General features: G+C 36.7%; 1 protein-coding gene across 1 annotated transcript in view; it reads right to left on the bottom strand.

Moving 5' to 3' along the window:
• HIBADH (3-hydroxyisobutyrate dehydrogenase) overlaps window positions 1–25,241 on the bottom strand; it is a 76,696-nt gene that overhangs the window by 5,877 nt on the left and 45,578 nt on the right. Inside the window, exons 4-6 of the mRNA XM_026843395.1 lie at window positions 8,103–8,236; window positions 7,451–7,527; window positions 374–530 (exon numbers count right to left, since the gene is read on the bottom strand). Coding sequence (XP_026699196.1) covers window positions 374–530; window positions 7,451–7,527; window positions 8,103–8,236 — 368 coding nt within the window. The remainder of the gene's footprint in view (window positions 1–373; window positions 531–7,450; window positions 7,528–8,102; window positions 8,237–25,241) is intronic.

The following is a 25,241-nucleotide window of genomic DNA, read 5'->3' as shown; positions in this document are numbered from 1 at the left end:
AGGTCACTTGGATTTCCCTGGATTGCTCTCTTGAGTTTAGGCTCCTAAATTCTACAGCAGTAGAGGCACCTAAATGGCTTGCTGAATGCTTGCTGTACACACAAGTCCTCCAGGACTCCTGGGTTAGGCAGAACTCAAAAAGACAGTGCATATAATCTCATTGAGTTGCTCAGCAGTAAGAGAGGCTAGAAAGAGGCTGGAGGCTAAGGAAAAGCCCCCTATACAACTCATTAATTCAGAGATACGGTAAGAGGTTGGATTCCCCCCTGTTCATGCACACTATTTCCCTGTAATCATAAATTTTCACTGAGAAGAACGTTTGCTAGAAGACGAGAGAGAAGCAACTGTACGTTTACACGCGAGTGTTATGTACCTTTGCCATGAGTGTTGTTCCAAAGCCACCTTGATAATTATTAGCAGATGGTACTCCTTCCATCACTCCAGGAACTGGGTTGTATGTGTCGCTTGACCAACAGCGACCTGAGCTCATATTTAGGATTTTGGCCAGCAGCTTTGGGTCAAGGCCTAATCTGTCAAAGGTCAAGGTAGAGAAGTGTTAATGTCAAAATGCACAAGACATGGGTGACTTGTTTTATATCTTAGGACCATACTGTCATTTCTCTCCCTTTATTGTAAGTCATGAAAAATGACAGAGTATTGATATTGGGGGTAGGGATGCTGTATCTTAAATTAAAGAGCATCAATCCACCATTTAAGCAGTAGGTTTTCAGAGCTATTTTCCTTTTGCACTAAGTGAATCCCCTTCACCTAGCAATTTTGGAAGTGCAAACAAAATAAAGGTCCTCTGAGAACAGTAGTTCCCTCGTATTTCAATTACTAAAAGGCATTCTGTGTTCTGCTACCTACTAGGTCACATACTGGTTCTTCTTATCAAAATTATATTTTCTAAAGCTGAACAAGGTAAAAAAATTCACAAGCAAGTATGGCAGCATGAAAGTACTTGTGTGATGTGTTTATACATGAGTGCTAGTGCATTTCTGATGTAAGCAGGATAATACAAATGATCTTGCTCTAACAATGTGAGCAAAAATGCTACACTTCTCAAAAAATATTACTATTGTATACATCTGTACATTCTTTCCTTTACTATTCTTAAATCTTCATTACATACTCCTGCTTATGAGGCAAGTGGGCCTCTCACTGTGACATATGTTATCTATTCGGAACAATATATTATAGTTCTGGGTCAACTGTTGATAAGGTTACTGATCCTGATAAAACAAAGCTTGTCCAAGTAGAAACATCATTTGTCCTATCACGGAGCTGATGGCATAAACTGCTGCTCAATGTAGACCCTGAAAGTTCTTCAATATTATAGGAAATTAACCCTCTTATGAATTAACATTTATGCTGATATTAAGTTGCAAGTGTAATTTTACACCAATTGCATTTAGACCAATGACAAGCAGCAGCAGTTTATCTGGCCCTGTACAAATGTTCAGTTAGGCTCATGACAAAAAAGAAAGCAAGGGAATTATCTCTAGTGACAACCCAAGATGAGAAAAGCAGATTTTAAAAGGGATATATCACAGCCTTCTATAAAGGTTTTATATAGAAATCAACACTCTAGCTCTTACACCACAGACTTTTTGCAGATCTGCATAGCCATGGTGATCCTAACACTGCTTCCAGGTGCTGTAGCACTCAAGGTTTTAATCTGTAGATGAGAAAAGCTCATTACCAATGGAATCGTTGCTAGAATTTATGTCTATTTATTCCAGTAGGCATTTTGGATTTGAAAAAACTACATTTAAGACTGTGGACCCTACAGCATGGGTTTTTTTTCCCTAATGGCATGTGTCTCCTGCAATCCTGCCCTCCTAATACAAAGCAAGATCACATTCTGTGCTGCAAAGGTAGCTTTTTAGCATTACTGCTGTGCACTCTTATTTACGAAATGCTGCAGCAGCCCCTGGAATTCAATAGCAAGTTCCCTGATATCCTGAATGGGACCAAGCTTTATTTTCCTCCCCATTTTTTTACAACCTTCTGACTCAACTGAATGCTTTCAATGGCCATTTATTTTTTTTTTTTAAATATTTTCCAGCACCAATATATTTTCACAGTATTTGAATTGCATCTTGCATAGGGTATCAACATCTTTATCAAGAGCCACTCTGAATAACTGCTTTAATAGTAGTCATCCAAAAAACCCACACTGGGAACAGACAATGCTTGAGCTTTCAAATACAGCAAGGTTGCTTTTTTGGCCAAAACAAATCTCTTGGTTTGTTTGTTTCCTTATAATTGTTACATCCAGATAGGTATTGTAGTGCCTGCTTGTGCCATATCTAGCTGCATGCAGAGTCCCATAATTACTGCTACGAGTATGACGCAAAATGCAGATAACCCTCCCAAAGAATGCTCTTCTTACAGTGTTCCAACTACTTCTCTGTGAAAGTGTACTTTAAAAGATATATGTGTATTATACAGATATATCTCAAATACTGTCTGCACTAGATCTGGCACACTTTTGCTATAAGAAATGAAAAAGGAAGATACTGTCAGTTTAAATCTCTGCTTCTTCAAAATTCATTGCTCTTAAACACCATGCAGATTCTCTTCGGGAGACCTGAACCTAATTTTATTTTTTTCTCCTTTGCAGCAAGTGTATCATTAATAAGAGCAAGTTAGAAGTGCTTTGCATTTCATCTTTCTGAGGATTCATCCACTGGTGCATATATAACTGACAGTTAAAATTAGACGTATATTAAAATCAGTTACTGAAGAAGTCCTCTGTCTTCCAGTGTGCCCAAAGCTTGTAATGGTCTGAAACCGGATAGAATATACAGTAATTGTCATTCAGTGAGAGTCTATCCTAGAAAGTCATGCTTCAGTGGAGAAGACTGAGTTTCCATTTGAAATCAACAAATTAATCCAAGACAGGTATCTGAAAGGGCAAGTTTAATAGGAAGCAGCTACTGGGCTCTCAACCATGATAAAATGTTATTGCTGTTTCCCTGTAAATTGGCTGGGAACATATGATACTCTCTGCATAAGAGCTCCATCGCTGTTCAAGAGATATACTGCTCAAGCTATCAAAATGATGACAGTCTGCCAGTCCCCATAACAACTTGCCATTGGATGTGGCAAGAGCTTGTGCATGTGCGTGTGAATTTACAATTACCAAAATGTTTTTCTCCCTTATAAGCAGAAAAGAAGCCCATGTATTAACTGTACTTATTATAAAGCAAAAACAATTGCTTCCCTCAAATCAATGCTTCTTCGATAACATTCCTAATGAACTGAACAGTAGAAACTCAGCAACAGACCAAAACAAATGGTTAAAGTAGGATCCCTGCTCAAAACTCAAGTTTTGCTGAGCTTTGACAAAACCACATACAGAAATTTTCATACACTCTTCTAAGATTTCAGTCTGGAAGACAGAAAAATTGAAATGGCATATCACAAAAAAGATACATCCTGATTTAATTTTAAGGTGTAACAACTGAAGTAGCTCAACTGTTAAGAGCTTCCCTTCTTGAGATGCTTCAGATAAATACCATATGAAGTTGCAAATATTCAAGCAGAAACTCAGGACCCTTCTATCACAGCTAAAAATGACTTTGCCACTGGAATTTTAAACAAGGTAAGTGCTTTCGAGTGTCATTACTAACCTTCACAAGACTTAGCTATAGCCCCATACCAAAGACAGCAGAGCCACAGTGCTCTTGGAGGAATTATTTTGCAAGGTACTCTTTCTAAAATTTGCAGTGGGAATGTGCCCAGGGCTAATCATCCCTCAGCCTGCATCATACGCTCCTCTCTACGCTGTTGACTCCCATTTCTGCTCATGTATTCCATCTACAGCTCAGGGGTGCCCACAGAAAACAGATCTAAAGACTGAAACCATGTTTAGACTCAGCATCAGAGGGCAAAGTACTTTTACCATCTTTTCACTTTATGTATCTAAAAAAGCAGGCACAAATCCATACACAGTAAAATTGCTTAGGGAAGAGCTGTATTTGCAGCTTTTGGCATAAATCTGCGTGACACTGCAGTCCCTCCTCATAGAGATGACTTTCTCTGCTGTTGGAAGTACAAAAGTGATTTTGCAGTGAGATTACTGCCATAGAGCCCTTATTGGTCTCCTGGTCCCTTATATCCAACCATACTGAGCAATCTTGCCCTGCCTTGTGTCACCACATAAGCCCTTCCCTGAGTCTGTGCAGGCAGTTCTGAAGGGACCGCAAACTTCCTGATAGGCAGTAACTTCCATCTGACCTAAACACAAACCAGGTATCAGCAATATTTCATTTCTGAGCTTTATTTTGCTATTATTAGATAGACATTGTTTCACTGGAACTCAGGGCTCAGTAAAAGAAAGTTACTGACACTGAGATGATCAGCAAAAAGAAAAAGAAAAATAGTCTTTGGCTGTGGACAGATCACTTAATGCATTATTTTTTATTTGTGAAGTTTACATTTACTCTGTGTGTTGGTTTGACACAGTAAGTCACTACAGTATTTTGCAATATGCACATTATCCATAAAACCATATAGCAAAATCTACTCAAGATTTTTCTACTTATAAGTTGCACTATCTTGCTAGAAAAAAAGAGAATATAAATAACAATGTGAACTCATTTCCAGAATGTCTGCCACACTTTCTTTTAGTAGCAACATTCATAAAGCATCAGGAAATTAATAGAAAAAATAAAACATAACAAAACAAGCATTTCAGTGGTCAGAACTCAGAATGGATTTTTTTTTTTTTAAATTAGTTTTGGAATCTAAACCAAATCACTTTCAATGAAAATGGACATCTTCGTTAGTAAATGAAGATGATTAGTAAATAAAGATGATGTTTGTGTAAAGCAGGAAAGAAGTGGAATATAAACGCAGAAATTACATAGCAATATTGCGTATTTTTCTGGGAGTTTATTGTGAAATTTCTGCTCATTAATGTCAGTTTTCCTTCCTTACCACATTCTGTTTGTTACTTACGTTGAAGTTTGGAAAAATTCTCTAATTTCAAATATAAAATAAACAAAACAATAGCAGATACAATTTAAAAATCTGAAATGAATTTAACAGTAACTCTCCTTCAGAAAATGAAAATTTAGGCTGCATTGTCTATGGAAACATTAGAGAAGATGTAGTTTATTAATAGAATTAATATCAATATTGTTTTGAAGACAAGCTCAGAGTATATATTGGTTTCTGTATGGTGCTGTAATATGACTTTCCTGTTACATCTGGTTCAGTCAGCAATATTTTGAATAATTAATTATCCAAAGTCCATAAAACTCAAGATTTAAATGATGTAGCAGATATAGGCAATGTATGACATGAAGATATTTTATGTTCTATCTAAAAGTTAAGAACATGTCTGAGCTCATATTATGAATTTTTTAGATTTCCAGTGTCCTTTACCATTATTAGGTCAGAGTCAGACTTTCTTCACCAGATATGCATCCATCTAATAAATCAAGTTCAACTTCCTACTCTCTCCAGTCTAAGCAGCCACACTATCCTTTGAGTTTTAGACTTGAAAAAAAGACATTTGTACACACCAAAAGTGTGAAGTTCTTATTCTAGTTATAAGCAGAAGTCATCTTCTCCAGGATTTAAATCGCAACACATTAAAATCAATACAAGGGTTCTAAATTACTTCATAAGGCTTTAAATTACTGCCTCTGTCTTAAATCTCATGCAGTTTCAGACTAAATGAGATTCAGGTCTTTGTATAATTCAGGTTACAATCAGCAGGATTCTTCTACAGTAAGTACAGTTCCTTCTTGATTATCATGATTGTAGGGTAGGAAGGTTTGTATATTGCCCCCTTCACAATGGATTTTTGCTTACAAATGCTGTATACAAATTCAGCCAAAATTTAAACTGGAAAAGGACAAAATGAAAATTCTAAACACCTTCAAGCTACAGTGACTGCAGACATCAACTCATTCTGCACAGGGCTTACATGCCCAGAATATCTGTCTTCCAAACGTCTTGATTTTATTCCATCTTCAATTTTAACTCTAATAATTCCTACAAATGTAGATAAAAATATAATGAAAAATCAGTTGCATATGCTTTATTAAGTGAACCATGACTTAAAACAGAACCTGATGAAAGCTTTACACTACACTGGATTACAATAGTTGTAAACAATGCTACTGTTTTTATTATGGCTTGATGCAGACATGCTTCAGTATCTTACAGGCTCTCAATTTTAAAATGTAAATGGTACAGGATATTGATAAACCAATTAGCACTGATGCAAAGCAAATTCCTCTTTTATCTCAATTACAACATGACAACTTAATAGGTCAAGATAGTCTAACATCTGAGACAAGGGCAATTCAATAAAACAACTGCATCTTGATATGGTAATTAAGAGGAAATGTGAATCCATTACATTGCCTTGTGTATGTGTGCATATGTAGGCATTCTTTTTTATTTATTTAAGCATTTGATGCCCTCTTGCTGTTTTTATAGTATATCAAATCCACATGAACACACGGTCTAAAGCTCACCTGATAAGTATCTACAATATCTGTAGTTTTAGCAGGCCAATTTTAAGGATGCTACTGTGCAGATAAATAATTCATGAAGAGCCCTTAAAAGATACACAATTGCAAGATAATCTCTTCAAACATAGGACTTCTCTGTCTATAAATTTGCAAATGATTTAGATGTGTCTAGAAGAATTTATTAAAGGTTCAAATACTGTGATACTGAACTGGTACTTTAATGCACTCTATTGGGAAAAAAAAACCCAAAATCTCAAAGACCACAGCAAAATAAATAGGTTACAACTGGAAAGGAAAAATAATTTTGTTTGAATATGTTGCCACGTAGAAGTCAGACATACCACCTGCTAGAAAAGAAATGGTACTCTTATAGCATTGATAAAAGTGTATTGGAGCATACTCCAGCTTTTTGACAAAGTAGTTTTGGCAATTAGGACAAACTGCAGTGGTAAAGTCAAACAGAAAGGTAGATTTTCTTTTTTATGCTTTGATCTTAATTTGATATATACACACTGTACTAGAAGCTTTACTTTACAATATATTTTGGAACAATTTAACAAAGTAAACAAAGCCAACGAGCCATATGGGAGTAAAATACTCTGAATACACTAGCTTAGAATACAAACAAAAAGATAACTCTCTATTACCTCTGCATGTTCATAATACATGACAAACATCACTGTACATTGCACTACAGCAGAATAAATGAACTCTTAACTTCAGATGCAGAATGTAACAACCTATACAGCAAATACAAGAGAATATTTCTGTTCTGAAGAGTCCTGCTTTAGTTAAATAATCCCTTTAGAATGTTAATGGCTTTATAAGAGAACTTCTGGCAAAAGTTTATCTATGCCATCTAATCATCATTGTCTCGGGGAAAGTCAGCCGTAAAACACAAAAACTGTTAACACAGAAAAAATTACTCAGTCCAATACAAAAATCAAACAAACCTGATTCCAAGATTCATAGCCTCAGCAGTTCCAATCATACTGATAGCCAAGAGCATGTTGTTGCAGATCTTTGCAGCCTGAAAATAAGTTAAACCATCAATTAGTTTCTGCATTTTCATAGACATAACATGTAGGAATCTTCTTTAACTAGGTCTGGGACAGTATGATCAAATACGTTCTGACAGCTCTCTTCTAAAGGAAGCACCAGTAAGAACAGATTTATGATAGTATAAAGTCAATGAAAGCTGCCCTATGGTTTCTTCAGAGATTGGGAAATAATTTTTCTTAGTACAGTAGCTCAGTTAGAATACATGGCATGTAGGGGCTCTTTGTTCTTCAGCACATTCAGAAAATCTAAATTGAGAAGAAACAAAATTAAAATCTATGTCCTCTAAGAAGTATCATCTCAACAATCCAGTGTGGAGAAGCACCCAGTCAGATGTCTTGGTACTAAGTTGTACAAAACGTTGGAGAAGAATGTCATGAGGTTATTTTATAAATACATAGTTGAAGACAAGTAAACAAGCAAACAAGTATGAAGATAGATTACCATGCATTTAGTTCTGGAATAAAAGAGTAGGTATCATTCAAGAAAAACAAAGCATCAAAAATAAAAGACTGAGGTAACTAGTAACACCTCAGGAAGCATTACCTGTCCGGTTCCAACCTCTCCACAGTAGACCACATTAGAACCCATGCATGTCAGCAACTCTTTGGCAGCATCAAATTCTTGTTCCACTCCACCAACCATGAAAGTAAGATTTCCAGCTCGAGCAGCTCCAACACCTGAATCAAGACAACATTGGAGTTAATATCACTATTAAAAAAAAGTGCAGTAGTTTATCTTACCAGTATGATAATGATGATGTAAAAATTATGTGCTTAATACTGCAGTAATGATGAATCTCTTGAAGTATATGTAAAAGTAAGCCTATAGTCCCAGTACTTACAGAATCAGAGACCTTAATTCTCAAACGTTTGATGAAGATAAAGCCACCTTATCTTTCAGGCATACTAGTGGATAAACAATTCACAAGACTTATAGAAAGCTGACAATGACACTATAGTTTCATACGAAGAAAGAATCAAACCTTTCTGCAACTTTGCACCCCACAAAATTCACTGAATCTGAATTACTAAATAAAACTTCTGTTTTGTCAAACTGCTCTTCACGTATGACTATTGACAAACTATTGCTCAAAATTAACTCTGCTTTTATCAGCTTTTCAAAACCTAAGCTAATGTTTATCAATGCTTCCTGATTCTCATGTAATTGAACATCTAAAAGACACAGGCATATAAAACCAAGACTTCTGAATCTCTGCAGTTTAGTATGTCTCTAATCTGAAGCAAAATTTTACTTAATTTTACAAACTTTGAGTTAGTTTCCTACAAAAAACCTAACACATATACAAGGATGTAAAGAATTATGTAAAAAAAAAAAAAAAAAAGATTCACACACACACACACTTCTCAGTTTTATTCCTATAAGGCTGTCTTGTCTTTATCACAGGTCAGTAAGCACACACCACAGTTCTTTGATGATACAGTTCCTAAGAACAAAACCAGCAATTTTTTTCATGTGATATTTATCATCTCCATGAAATATTCCTTAAAAGAAGCCTAATTCTAATATGAATTACTCATACATCCTTAATCTCCACATCCCCAACATTTAATGGGTAGAACTGCTAGAAAAATTTGGCCCAAACTGATGAACACATCAGCTTCCTCACTATTTTTCATTTCAGCAAGAAGCATAGCCACTATAAATTTTCTGGGCTATGCATCAAACTTCATCCTGTTAGGCTGTACAGCTGCAGAATAACGACCTACTTTCAAATTAAACATGCTCAACTAGGTACAGTGTTCTTACAATCAAAATGTCCAAGTGAAACAGTTTGTTCTTCCACCATGTGATGGACCATTTTGTTTCCATAGTAAGGCAGGCTGCTCTCCAGCTATGGTTCACTGTTCTTTGTCATCAACTAGCTACCATTAAACATAAATAAATATTTCTATTGAAATAGTTTCCGGAGAGCAACTGGAACTGCCTTCGCTGAGCTAGATGTTGTTCAGCAACAAATGAAAATGAGCTCTTAAAAAGCTTATCAGTTGAAGACAGAGCTTTTTTTTTTAAAAAAAACAAACAAACAAAAACAACTAAACAACAAACCAATCGAGCCTCAAATAACAAAAAAATCATTCTGTTAGAAATACATCCCACTTAAACAGGTCATTTCTGGTTTCCTTGTTCCCCATTAATAAATGAAATTATCCAATAAAACACAATAGAAAAAAAAAAAAAAAGCCCATAACTAAGCCACCATTACAACCAAATTTGTGCACAAAATTTCTGATAAAGTGGGAAACCATAGCAGGATAATCAGAGCTTCTCTCAACTTAAAGCCTTAAGCCCATGTAAGTGCTGTGCCACAGCTAAAGAATAAAGTGGTCAGTATTGGACTTGCTTTCCAACATCAAGGACAGTTACTCTGCAGCTTCTCACCCTGAAGAATTTTTGTTTGCTTTCCCATAAAAATTTCCATGGATACACTGTCTCCTTGCAACTGCTCTGTGTGACTATGTCTACAAATGCCCCTAACTGTATCTGTCAAGCATTTATTTCCCCCATACTGCCTTCCAACCTGCACCATCTTTTGAAGTCACTGAAGAATTTCAGACAAATTTGACAGACCAAGGTCTCAAAAATAGTAATGATCTACCAATTATGTGAAAATAGGCAACAGAGTAGAGGAAAGAGACTCCCCCTGATGAAGGAGCTGCTCAACATATAGTACAACCTAGAATCACAGAATCACAGGATTGCTGGGGCTGGAAGGGGCATCTCAAGATGTTCAACCCTCCTGCTCCAGCAGGGTCAGTTGGAGCAGGTTGCCCAGGACTGTGTCCAATCAGCTTTTGAATATGTCCAAGGATGGAGACTCCACAGCCTCTTTAGGTAACCTCTTCCACCATTTGACTACCTTCACAGTAAAAAAGTGTTTTCTTGTGTTTCAAATGGAGTTTCATGTGTTTTAATTTGTGCCCATTGCCTCTTGTCCTGTCACTAGACACTACTGTCTAGCTCCCTCTTCTTCATTCTCTCCATCCAGGTTTTTATACACATTGCTAAGATCCCCTCTGAGCCTTCTCTTCATGCTAGAGAGCCTCAGATCTCAGTCTCTATTCATATGATAGATGTTCCAGTCTCTTAATCATCTTCACTTCAGTAAACCTGTATCTTTCTTGTACTGGTGAATCCAGAACTGGAGCATCCAGAACTCAGTTAAATCCACAGTTCAAAAAAACCTTTAAAAAAATCAGTCGATATATACAACACTGTCAAGGTACTGAAATATCTACAATGGTGAAGATCTTTCTGCTCAGCTTGAGAGACACCCTATTTGCAGCCAACCCCTAATCTCACTTGAACAACTTCTCCCTGAGCAACTCACAGGAACTGCGCTAAGAGCAAAGCCCAGATTTAGAGCTAATGCAAACAGGTCATTGTCATTTTGTTGAGTACCAGCTTACTATGTACATGACCGCAAAGATTGCTACATTAATAAACACAATGCTTTTCATTCCATTCCTTTAGCTATTTTTATTCAAACCACATAATGGCCTTTACAGGCCTAATCCTGTGATCTGACCTGCAGCAAATTAAGTAGACAATTTAAGTCAAAGCTTACAAACAAAATCCAGTACTATCCATCATAGGTCAATAGCCTTGTATCTAGATTACAGACTGCTAAATAGCTTCAGAGAATCATTTATTAGAGCAAAATTAATGCTGACAATAGTTTTCAGCTGGTTAATCTTCTGACAGCTGCACTCTCTCACTTGTTCAAACACTTACATTTCAAGTAGAAAAAATAAATTAGTTAAGTAGAAAAAAAGAGCAATTTGTTGTATAATGCAGAAGGCTTGGAAAATTATCTTTTTAAAAACAAAAACCAGTTTACTTCATGGTAAATTCTATCATCTAGGGTCCTTGCCAACTATCAGCTATTTTATCAGAATTAAACAAGCAACATAGCAAATCTATAACACTGGCAGTTGAAAAAAAAAATTGGCAGGGCATCTAGGAGTACAAGAACTGTAACTTCAGCTAAAAATAGAAATAAAAAATCATTAGATAAGAATGCACAGCTTTATTTCACAAACACAGATTCCATACCAACAATACAAGCCAGTAAAAGAGAGCAATGGAGAAAGTGGAGCAGCTAATATAATTTTTAAAAGTTAATGATTATTTTTCACCTTTTGATTTTTTTTAAAGATCTCTTACCACCTGAGATAGTGCTTTATGTACCACTGCTGACTAGGGCCAAAAGTCCTTCAGAATCTAGTTGTTCTCTCTAAAATACAAAAAGCCTCTTCCCATCCTCAGGGAATGTTTTCTGAGAAACTGTATTTGTAATTAGCATGTGTAAGATTTCCTCCACTGCAAAGCAAGATTGCTGGAGGCCATGGCTGCAGTCCTGCACTGAGCTTCTCTAGGATGATCTCCCCAAACCTGTGTGCAGAATCCTTTAAGGAGGTCACACCAGCAGATCCCACAGAGTAGCTCAACTCCAAGTCAACAGGTCATAACACCATCAGAGTTTTTTCCAGACATATAAACTGACCAGAATAGGTTTGCAGATAAATGTGATAAGAGATCTAGCTAGTGGAGGGGCATGCAGAAAAATGAATCTGGGAAAAAGCATGGTGAGAAGTTATACAGTAGCACTGCAGTATGGCATACCCACTCGGGAGATGGGTTTCCCACTTGGGTACTAGAAGGTTTTGGATTAAGATCTGAAAAATTAATTTATTTTATCAGAAGATGTACATAAAGAACTGCTCTTCAAAGCATCCTGTCACATCTGGCTGAGCTCCTTGTGGGGCAAGGATTAGTTCAATCCACGTGCTTGTCACTTTGATCACCATAGATTGCTCAGTGAACCTGATGCAGAGTGGTTCTTGAGTTCAAAATTTTAGATGAAAAAGTGAATGGAGGCTTAGGAGCCCTCATATGACAACAGCAACTGGTTGCAGCTATCCTGGGACAGTTTGGAGATACCTCAAGTTTTAGCCTCCAGGCCAGACAGTCTAGTAGCTACCACACCCTTCCATATTCACTTTTCTGTGCTTATCACGAGTATTTAACATGTTTAACCAAACATCTCTTTAACCAAGTAATAAGTAATAGGACAAGAGGTAATGGCCTCAAATTGCACCTGGAAAGGTTTAGACTAGATATTAGAAAGCATTTCTTTACAGAACAGGTTGTTAGGTGTTGGAATGGGCTGCCCAGGGAGGTGGTGGAGTCCCCATCCCTGGAGGTGTTTAAGGGTAGAGTCGACATAGCGCTGAGGGATGTGGTGTAGTTGGGAACTGTCAGTGTTAGGTTAACGGTTGGACTGGATGATCTTCAAGGTCTTTTCCAACCTATACGATTCTGATTCTATGTTGGAAGAAGCCTTGTAATTGATGTTTCCAGTTCGGGAAAAAAAAAAAAAAAAAAAAGTCTTACCTTTGTAGCTACATCATTAAAGCAGCTTGGTTTCAGTTTGCTTGCTATTAAGAATACAATTTGCTAGAAAAAGATATGTGAATGTAAAGATGTTACATGAAAGTATCTGCTGTTGGTTCCAGTTTTATTACACTTCCATATAAAGAGTAGAGTGCAGATGAGTTAAAAAGAAGTGATATTATAAGGCTACACATTACAGCACTGTCACAGTGGTGATGCTGAAAGTTACACTGCTGACAGTTACGCTGCTGAAAACACTGGGCACCCAAGCATATACCTGTGCTAAAACATTTAAACCACTGTTGGTTGCACCTCCAGATAAAAAAAAAATCGTTGCCGATAAAGTTGAGAAGAAAAACTGAAATGATATGAATGTAGCTGCTTCAGAGACTCCACAGAATAAGCTGGAGATAATGGCTATAACATGGAGAAGCTTAGGCAAAAAAACATCCATTTTAAAATTTTTGTCTATTAAGCAATTTTAACAACTAATTTTGTGATCTAAACTGGATTTAAAAATAACAAGAAAAACAAGTGCTGGAGGTTTAATCCTCTCTCCTATTTTACAATGTTGCACTCTCAAGGCTAAGGGCCTGTTAGGCTTTGGGAAGTACAAGGGAACACTGGTCCTCTATTCAGATATTTTTGCAAAAAAATGTAGTTTAAGCAACCATAGTTGCCTCAGAAAAGCAGTTTCTTGTCATGTTTGCTGTCTCAGATATGTTGAAGTTGAGAGCCTGCATCTGTGTATCTTGTGTGTGGTTTTAAGCACTAAGCAGTTCTTTTTAAGTATCCGCCAGCTTTCATGAAATACTTTTGTCTTTTGAAACTCACAAAAAAGTTAAGCCAAGATACACAAGGATAGACTGAAAAGGTTACTATTGTTTTGCAACATATATAAGTGCAAAACCAATTAAAAGGCATGTATAAGCAAAATCAGCCACAAATCCCTACTGCAAATAAAAGCAGAATGTTTAAAATCAGACTATAAATTTAAAATAACCACAAGGAGACTAGTTATTTTATAAAATATAAATAGGGTATCAACTTTTCCTATTTGCTTCATAAGCAACGTCTGCCATTCTCAATCTATTTCCAGGAAACAAGTAAACAGAACAGTCTCAGAAAAAAACCTCACAAACACACCACCACTCAAAGGGCTTGTGTTTCTCCCTATTATAATAATCAGCTTCAAAGCTAGACCTATGAAGCTATTCTGCTGCTGTATAACTAAAACACAGTAAATCACTTAATTTGCTCAAAAGAACTTAAATGTTTTAACCAGTCTGCCATCAGCAGAGATAAAGAAGAGGGCCGATGGGACCGGGCTGCAATGTGAGCCGTCTTTAAAATGCAATTGTTCTAATCATTTTCTACAGATGCAGCCTCACATGGGGCTGCTGTCACAGGGACCATTTACGACTTGTTATGGTGTCTCTATTGTTTACCAGAGACATTCGCTAAAAAGGCGACAGCTGGGACAGAAAGCTGCTCCTCAACGAACAATATAATCCCGTGAAAGTAATCAACAAATTTAAGGGTGTTAATTAACTTTACACTTTATCATGTTCAATTAGTTGTCCTTTCTCGAAAAGATTGCCGTGCACAATCGGTTTAGAGCGTGCCATGTTTGATTTGTAAGTGATCACTGTTTCTGTTTCAAAGTCCATGTCAGATGTTCTCTTGGGTTTTGGTGACACAGATGAATGGCTCCGCACATGTTAGGGGGTGATCTGGTTTAACATAAACCAGCATAACATAACCCCTTGTTAACGTATCGCTGGCCTTTCCAGAGCAAGAACAGAAATGCCCGCGGATGCACACATACATGCACAAAACCTCTGCAGCAGCACCACAGACGACGAGCCAAAGTTTTGTTTTTGCTGAAACGCAATAAATGGGCAATTTTTCATCATTATATCTCAAAGCAAGACTTGTCTTTTAGGGGCACGCTTGGGATCATTTCTTCCCAGCAAGATCCCTAGTTCTGCCACATTATACACTATGCACAAGTGCCTTGGTACATTTTACATAACGCACACTGCCTTTTCTAACGGCAGCTGAGCAAATGCTGGGTAGATGCGCTAAGTTCTTGCATGCATCAAATTCTGGGGCGGCTTTTAAATGCCTGTACTGCATTTATAATGACGGGGATTCTAGAAGAAAGTTGAATTAATCTATAATGAAAATTTGCCATTTTCCCTTTAACACAACATTCCAGCTTGCTAATGGGACAAGGCAAAGCTCATGATGAAGCGACAATGTACTTGGAAGTGCACCTTAATGAAAGTCATTGCTGTTTCACTTTTCTGATAAATAGAGCTTTGCATCACCATACCTCATAAACTAGTGATGTTTGAACAAAAATGGAAATGGAGGTTCAGGTCAGTGCTTTGAAGATTTATACAATGAGCACTCCATATTACCCCAGACAAAAGCATGCTTAAGTAAGTAGAAGCATCTCTTTTACAGAATAATCCAATTAGACAATTTGTTAGATTACAACTGTACAAAGAAAAAAACCTAGTGGATTTTTATTCTGCAGCAACAGGCAAATTAAATACACATTATCATCATTATTTAAGCAGTTACATTGTACACAAAAACAAACTGCAAAAAAACTCACCCACAAAACAAAACAAAATAAAAATGCAAAGAAAGCCCAATGGAAAAGTTGTTAACTCTGAAAGCTAATAATGGACTAGGTTAAATATTTAAGAGGAAATTATAGACTATATCAGAAATAGCTGAAACCACAAAACAAAGCTGTACAAAACATTAGTTTTCTGCTAGGAACAAGATCTGCAGGGAGAAGGGAAGCGGTCGATAGATCCTTAAATTGGACGCAATAGCTGTTCTTCTATCCCAAGTTGGCAGCTGCTACATTTGCAGACCTGGTTCATTATTTACCCATAATGACCATCAAGCTCCAGTCAAAGTCAGATCACAACAACTGTCAGCAGCTCTTTTAATTAGCCTTGTTTGAATTCAGATAAATATCACAATGGCCCAGCTTCTGCTGAAAAAGCAACAGAAGACTGCAAGGAATAAGCTGCTCTGACTTCCTAACAGACAGTATTGTGAAGAAGTCCAGAGAACAAAAGTAGGTTTGGGATTTTTTCTTTTAAATTGAAGAAAGGATGGTGATGTGCACATTATTATTTTTCCCTCACGCAATATTCATATCATGACCTACAATTCTTGTTTATGGGTAAATTTGTGCATTTCAGATGCCAACTCAAAGTGTTACTCGACAATCTAAAAGGTAAACTTTAAGAGATGGTTTACAGGTACTAATTAAATCTCTAACCTCTGTGAAATAGTACGTTTTGAAAAACTGAATCAGAATTAAGGAATGCACATATTAACAGGATTATCCTCTCTCCTAATTTATCTCCTTCTGTTTGTTTATCCTCAGGGAACATAATCTTCTGTTGCATCAAGACACTCTCATTCTCTCTGTGTCAGCAGCAGAATAATAATTCCCTCCTCCTCCACCACCCCCACCACCCCCCCTCCCACAAGCACAGGCAAGAATGAAGAGGAGTGGATCAGACTGTGTGTATCAGCATTAATGCTCCATGCAGCTATTTTCCTAGCAGTAGCAGAGACTGAAAGAAAGATGCAAGAGAGGTACGCAATATGCTACCTGTTCTTGGCAGCCCAGCATGAGAGGGAGTAATTAAACAGATTTTGCCTCCTATAATAATATGAAGGTAGAAGATGCAGCCAGAGATTGCTTTAATATCCTTTCTTCAGTACTTCCCTGGCTGTCACAGTTGGGTCCCTATTTAGCTAGGTGCTGTCCAAAGACAAAAGACAGTACCAAACTCTCCAGTCCCATGTGCCAATCTGAGAAGTGTTGCTGTTGCAAGGATCCTTGGGGGCCTCAAGGAGAACATACTTAGGGATTTTAATGAATGACAAGGATACACATATAAAAACAATAGGTACATACAAGTGTTACAATAACAGAGAATATCACTTTTGGGCCCTGAAGGTAGAAAGTAGTGTAGAGGCAAGATAAAGAACTGATTAAACAAAATAGGCAAAATGGTAATGAGAAGCATTATGCTTTTAAAGGAAGCCTCGAGTGGAATTGTATAGGGATTAGTACTTGAACTTGGCCATGGATGTCAGAATAAAAATCTTCAATCTGATTTAGATGTATTATAGAAGGATGCCAAAACGCAGAAAAGAATATGCCTTCTCAATAAATCATGCAAAAACTAAGTAGAAGCTGTTGTTAAGGCAGTTTAATATGAGGGGAATGCACCAAGAAAATTTTACGAGATGGTATTAAGTAGCAACTGATGCCTCCAAAAGTATTAGCCAAAGAAAATAAGTTGCAAAAGGCAAATACACACAGGAGATACTTTAACTTTTTCAACAGAAGTTCAAGCTGAAAAGCCTGATGAGATCGTTTTGTCTGCAGCAGTTTTTTTAAAAGCATTACATTTATTTCTAGTCATTATAAAGCCAAGGAAAAATATCAAAGCACCTGAAAAGTTATCAAGTAAAAAGGATACAGCACTGCGAAACAAAAGGAAATAGAGTACAATTGATTATTTGCTTATTTTTAACACCAAAACATTGTATCAATTTTAAAACAGTAGTTCATGCCAGTCACCTTTCCTATTCTCTCCCTTTAATCCATACTCCACCATAAAAGCCTTAAACAACAGAAAAAGCCCTTAGGTGTTCTTGCTGGAGTACGAGATTTAGCTACTCCTTTACCCATCCCTAATATGTACATATATGTTCTAAATCTCATTTGAGGCTGCAGACCTATAGGGAAATATTAAAACTTTACGACAACAATTCCAAGTATCTACAGTTCTGGACAACAAAACTGACTGCACAGAGCTTAGCACAGTTCAGAACAAGTATCTCATTTTTAATCTGAACATTAGCAAGAAGGCTGGACAGCCAGTGAAGAACAGGAGCAGTATTTTCCACATATCCAAGATACCAAAGTTTCAAAGCAGACTTGAGGACAGTCCAAATGTAAAGCACATGGCACTAAGCTATCTGGTTAACCACTGCTAGGTTCTGAGTAAGCACAGCATCAAATATAAGAGAAATAACAAATACGAGAGAAACAAAGAAAATAACCCATTATCTTCTTGATAATTAGAACAGCACCACTGTTCTAATTTCTAGTCTTTTAGGGGAAGTCCAAAAATGAAACACAAACATTCACACAGCTTCCCAGCTACATGGGCCAGTGTTAACCCTCCACACAACTAAAATTCAGCAGATGGCTTCTAGCACAATTCCCATCTTGCCTGGATAAGGCTTCAAGTCCTAGAAATAAAACTTCATCTGAATCACATAGCACAAAACCAGAAATAGTTTTTGTCTGGCATTAGAAAGGTGACAGAGCTGCATATTTAACATCCACTGAGGTCATCACAAGCCCATCTTCTTCAGAAGCTTCCACTTTACGCAGGCCATCAACCAGAAAATAGTCTGTTGCGGGACCACAGGAGAAAAAGCTGAACATTTATAATGCCCCCTTAGAAAAAGAGAAGGTAAAATCCCAGAAGAACTATTCTATCTGCTCTAACTAGAATCCACAGACAATACCAAAATGAACAGCAACACTAAAACCCCAAAAGCTTGTGAGATAGCAATAGAAATCAGAAATAGAACCAACAGTCCACATTGGCATCACAGCTTTTCACATCATCTGTTTTGACCAAGCAACATACATGCAAATTCATGACCAACAAAACCAGATGTGTGGCCAACCTTGCTGAGCTCTGTAAATTACGAAAAGCAGTTAGCCATACGCCACCCTGTTTGCAGATTTTTTTAGTTGGACTTGAAATACCCACATAATCTACGTTAACTCCAAAGTGTGTTGAGACAAAGTGTGTTGTGGAATGGATATATAATAGATGCAATCCTTTTATTATAACAGAAAAACAAGGACTTTTGAAGGAAAAATAAACTAGGAATTTTGAGTATCATTGTTGCTCCAGTATTAGTACAATTGTAACTAGATATTAATTCCCTTTTACAAAAATAAAATACTTCAGTCCTTTAGGATTTTCTTTACCCTGTTACCCTCATACAGGCCCCCAAAAGTAACAAAACACTGCAGCACATTTTTTTCCCTGAATAATGAAGGCATTAAGCACATTGCTAAAAAAAAAAATAATCACACTGAAGTATGCATTTAAACTGCATTGCTCAACAGGTATGGGCTCAAATGTTCTTCTTAATAAAAGATTTGCTTCTTAGAAAGCCAGCTGCAGAAGCCTAAAGTCATGCAGGAAAATTTTTATTGATGCATACATTAGTCCTTTCCTGTTATATAAGAAAATAAAAACATTGTAAACACAGAAAAATAAAATAAAGGGCATTAAAATGGGGTGGAAGGGCATTTCTGGTTTACCTAAGCTGAAGATATAGCAATGCCATACACCAGTCCTAAGCAGTACGGGCATATTTACATTCACATTTAAAAAGTATCTAGTATTTAATTGCAGGAGTCTAACAAAATTTTTAAAATAGCAAAGTATAGCCAGAAAGAACTATCAGGCAGGTAATTTTAAAACAAATTAATCTTCAGTGTTTTGTGCTGGAGAATTGCCCAGCTGTGAGTTTAAATTTTATCTGTTTCAGGTACAGTCTATGTCAGGACAACTGATGCAGCTTTACCAACAGAAATCGGAGAGAAATGCCAAAAAAACAGGAAGAGCACTGAACATTTTGGAACAAACTTCTGAACCTTGTCCCTTTAAGTGTCATCAGTGGTATGAGATCAAGATTTTTTTTTTTATTATAGAAACCACCATCAGAGTGCATTGCTTCAGATATGTCTTGTCTTCTGCAAGCACTTTGGCGTTGAATCTTTCCTCCGGACACAGTAAACAGCCCACACATTCTGTCTTTCAGCTTCTCCTTCAAAATATATGCTTATTTCTAAGCATGCCTAACTCTCTATCCCTAAAGTAACCAACCATTTTCTGCTGCTCAATTTCAGCATCTTCACGGTTAATTCTTAAAGCTCTTATTTGGCACTGAAAAGGCAAAGCAGTATAACAATGCAAGATGACAACTGCTAGAAAAGCAGCCTAAATTGGAAAGATACAGAGCTTCCATTTAAGGAATCCTGTTGTTATAAGGCCTTTCCCAGTTCTATTTCCTGTTTAGGGATTCTCTGCACATAATTCTATTATTACTCCTCTGCAAAACAGATAGTACATCTCTTTCAGAGAACTAGATTTAGCATTGCCCTCCAGCCTAAAATGCAATGTACTTTTCAGTGTTCTCAAATGTACTTGATGCCACTTATCCAGAGTTCAAACTCTTGTAATGTAATTAAAAGTCATACTTTTTAATGTATGAACGAATCCTAATTTTAGCATGGAAATATTTTTAAAAAGAGATACTATTTTTATTATTACTTTTATTGTTTCAGGATGAGCAAATATGTAATTATATGGTTTAAATTTACAAATCTTTACATGCTTCATGTGCTGCACTTTCATGAAACAAAACACATTTTCACATTTAACAGGACTGAATGACAACTTCAGGAAACCCACTACAAAAGAATTCGTGTACCTTTCTTCCCCACTAATTGTAACTATTCCAACACTACAATTTAAGCAATTTTGCACAAAATCAAATTAACCTTTCTTCTTTAATATAAAGGTATCTAAGGTCAATACTTGCCCTGGTCTTCCATTTGAAAAAAAAAAAAAAAAGAAAAGAAAAAGAGTGCATTTTGCCTGTGAACAGAATCAAGAGGGTAACAAAGTTAATTATTTCTCATAATCAGTAATTATGATTAGATAAGAGAGTCTTTGGTAATGAACTGCTCTAATGATGGAGGACCTCCATCCTAAGAAATATAATAGTACATTAACATAACTGTGTATGCAAAGTACATAGAACCGCTGCCACAGTTAACTTGTCATTGAATGATTAAATAGGAATTCATAATTAGAAAAATCCACAGTGTAATTTATTGGCCTTCCTGACAGTTCTGGTTCATTAGAAGTTGATTACCAAACAGTGACCTCTAGTGGCCTACAGTTTTTTCATGTTATCTTGGCAGTTTTAGCGGCTATTTAACCTAAAAAAATGAAAAGGCAATTTGAGGAATTTAAAATGTTTCCCTTTATAATTCATTCTTTTTTACCCCTCTTAAAGTATATAGTGTGCAAATTGATTCAGAAAAAGGTTTATATTTCTGTAACCATTTATATAACAGTATAAAAATGTACATGTATGTGAAAAAACCCTCAACTTCTCAATTTTAAAGTTAATAGTGAGGTTAACATGGTTGTCACGCTAACTAATAGTCATGCAATGATTAAACATAATGTCTTCTAGAAAAATTATATAGTATATTTTTAAAAAATCACTTCTCCGATGTCAATTACAAAGACCTTGAGCTCACATACTTCAAGTAAGCCTTTGTACCTTGAAGCGAAGTGCCTTTAAGCTTTGCCTTTGAACAACAGTCAATTTTGCACTAAACCAAATTATACTGGCTCAGATGGAGGGGGCAGAGGACACGAGCAAAAAACCTCCCCAATTCTCTGCTCGCGGTAGAAGAAAAAAGCCCAACAATTCATATTAATTGCTAATCACATGCCTTGCAATACTCTTAATTGAAATTTCATTTTTAAAGAATGCAACTTAAATTTATTGAAATTTCATTTGTAAAGAATGCAACTTAAATTTAAGTAAGACTTGCATTTCTGCAAGACTGTAAAATCTTCTGAGCATTAAAGAATTTCCCCTCATTCAACATAATTATTCCACTGCTAGGCTATTTAGACAGTCATCTATTTTAAAACTTTCCATTATGATAGATATGTTTTCTCTTCCACTAGGACAGTGGCTAATTTTTTTTGAAGTATGAATGTTTTCAACAGGAAGTAGCACATCTGAAACTAATATAGAAGCCCCTAAAACACAGTATTAAATAAAAATCCATACTCTATGAATACAAGCAAATTAGATTTCAGTTGTTTTCCTTTTGCATCTTGTTCTTTTTCCAAAATTAACATTTAAAAAAAGATGCGCATGTATTTTTCTTTGCTTTTGTCTAACATGGAACTGGCTACAAAAACTATGCCCCTTTATCAGAAAGAAGCTAGAAAATAAACCGCATAGTCCTGTTTTACACAATAGCAGATGTTTCAGAGAGAACTATTCCAGTGTCCCAAAAGGGGAGAAGTCCATCATCCTTGTATGCTGGAAACAGCTTTAACAATTGCTAAAACTAGAGAAACGGGTAGTTACAGGATTGAGATCCCCACCCTGATTTTTGCGTGTGTGTGTGTGTGTGTGCGCGTGCAGATGTGTGCATGCACACACAGAGGATTCTAGCTGTTTGTGGCGATGATTTAATATAGTGACTGGATAATGAGCTGTGCTCCCCGCAGCAAGTGAATCACCATTTAATGCTATTATCAACAGTTCATGACCCACCGGCATGAAATGTCAGCCTGATTAATCTGAACACTACTGACCTCAGAGAGGAAAAGCTACCTTATTGTCAGAATTTAATATATAATAAAACCATACACAGAATATAAATACCTGATCAAGCAAAGCCATTAACAGAAAATCTACTTTATTTTGCTCTACTGTTTCTTTTAAACTTGCTAAGGCACATTTTTTTAAAAAAAATAAATACTTTTGTCTAGTCAAGCAGGAAGCAATCCATTAGGACCTATTATTTTGATGTACAGCGAAACATTTCAAAATGGCTGTCCAAATACAAACCCCAGGCTGATATAAATAAGAAAAAAAAAATTAGAATATGATACTGTAGGACTTGCTGCTGTCAATTCATATCAGGAAATAATCAGAAATTGTTCTTGCTTTTCTAAGGTCAGTGAGGCAATAAAAATACCAATCTGTAAACCAGAAACAGTTTGCAAGAGTGATGCTGCATAGCTCATAGAAGAAAGCTACCTTAGCTTAGTAAGACCAATACACTTAAAGAAGATTAGAAACTTATCCCAGTCATATTCGTGAATATAAAGGGGAAAACCCCCACATTTTATTACACTTACAGTGAAGACTTTTCCTTTTGTAACAGTATCATGATACAGCCCCACTCAACACAATTTTTATAAATGTATCTATTCTCTCGTGAGAATAAACCATGAAAACAAGAAAAACCCCACCTTTTACCAGTCACAAAGAGGTTAGTAGTATTTTGCTATATCTTCTCCACATCTCTTCTTAACTTAACCTGGCTAGGAATCTTATAAAAAAATGCAGAACTTTTAAGCCAGTTTTTCAGGATTCTGCATATCACAGTCTATAAATAACCCAGACTGAAACTGTAGGACTACATGGCATTTATCTGTCAAATTATATTAAAACTGACATAGGCATAGTAACCACTATGGTTTATTGTTAAAACACAGTACTGAAAAAAAGGTGAAAACTGCTGCAGTTACTTTTAAAATGAAAACCACAACAGTTTCACCCTTCACTTTTTATTGCTATCAGCTGATACTGAAAGGGTTAAGGGATTTTCAGGATAGGGGACTGGAAAAGGACTGAGTGAAATCCCCAAAACTCCCCACATATGAATGGAATGACCGTGGGTGAGATGAGAACGATCACTCCAAATATTGACTTATAACCACTGGCAGCCAAGGAAAGAAGAACATGTCAAACTGACTTGACTAAAACTTGGACAAAACACGAACCCTGATGTCTGAACTCCCAGCTCAGAGCTCTGCTGGAAATGTAAAGAAGGAATAAAGGAATTCTGGACACTTACGCAGGAAAGTAATTCATGCTGCCAGCACAGACATATGTTTAAGCTTTGCTTTTCCATTCAGAAACCAAACAGTTCTTGCATGCCAGTTAACTAATAAGTGCTGGCTTGTTCTGCAAAGGCTGTCCTACGTAGCTGCAAATACTGCTAGCTGCAGTGTACCCAAATGGGTAACAGTATCTGACAGCAGTTTAAAACCTCTTCTGCACTGCTCCTCTGAATTTACAGAGGGAAGAGGGATTTGCCATACAGTAGCACAGCCATGGTGTGCTCACTCTTGGAAACATCAGACCTAGTAACAAGAAGCGTTAACACAGAAAGGCTGTTTAGGTCTCTGCCAAGCACAAACAGTACACCTGTCTGCTAGGATGCCCCAAATCTTTTATCTTATCTGTAATTAATGACCACCTTCACGATCATGGTGCCCTCTTATTGCAGATAAGCTCACCTACAAGTCTTTGCAGTTAGATTGTACCTTTTGCTCTCACAAAGCTATGTAGCCCTCTTCTGCTACTGAAAGCTGCTTTGACTCCATGGTTCCTCACTGTCCACTTATTCTGCGAGCCCTTTTAGAGACTCTGTTTGCCATAGTCATTTTTGTTCTGTTTGAGTAAACCCCATTTTACCACTTTTGCCTCCTGGAGACAGGAGGAACAATGGAGTGGGGACTTGTTCTTCCCCTTTCCAAACAGCTTTGGAAACAGCTTGACACAAGAGAAGTCCAGCAATAGAGAAGTCCATTCAGACTTAGGTAACAATCCTCCACAGTCCTGACTGTGCTGGGTAGATGCTACAAGTGTCAGATTCTGCATACAAACTGCGTGTCAAAGATACAACATGTATTAAATAACAGCTTAACCAAAATTTCTATGTTGGAAAGACAGATTCCCAAACCATCTTAGAAATATCTTGAAGGTGGTGGTGGCTCACCACAACAGTGGCAACATGGAAGACAGCATCGATGAATTTAAGGGAAAAAAGGGACCTGTCATTCTTGCCTAGAGGCAGACAGACGATAACCAAATAAATCCAATTTTCCAAAGCTTGTGTAGTTCAGTCCACTTCATTTACCTGCTGTGTTATTTTGTTTGGCTTCTACTCTTCCTCATCATGTAAGAGGGCATATAAGAGAACAAACCAACTAAAATATGATAGAAAGATGTTATTTGCAACTTAAGCATTGTAAATTAATTCAGTAAAATTGCAGGTATCAACTCCTGAGTGGAGGCACATATAGTGATCAAGGAAAGATATAACTAGGGTTTGTAAGGTGGAGAGATAAGGATGGAGGACAGAACTGCGTGCTGTCTAGGAATACAGTTGAAAGGAAGGGCCCAAAACGAAGTAGAGAACCTTCATGATTCCTACACTGGAAGGAAAGAAGCAGCCATCCTTGAGGGTAAACAATTTTTCTCATCTTCAGCTACATTTACTTTCTATTTTCAAAATTTTTGATTTAGAAAAATCAGACTGCATTAGAAATGGACTGAATAATTTGT

Source organism: Athene cunicularia (genome assembly GCF_003259725.1).
Source record: "Athene cunicularia isolate RWA chromosome 2 unlocalized genomic scaffold, athCun1 chr2_part1, whole genome shotgun sequence".
NCBI classification, from domain to species: Eukaryota; Metazoa; Chordata; class Aves; order Strigiformes; family Strigidae; genus Athene; species Athene cunicularia.
The sequence above is the reverse complement of the archived record's forward strand: the minus strand, read 5'-3'. Positions and strand labels throughout refer to the sequence as shown.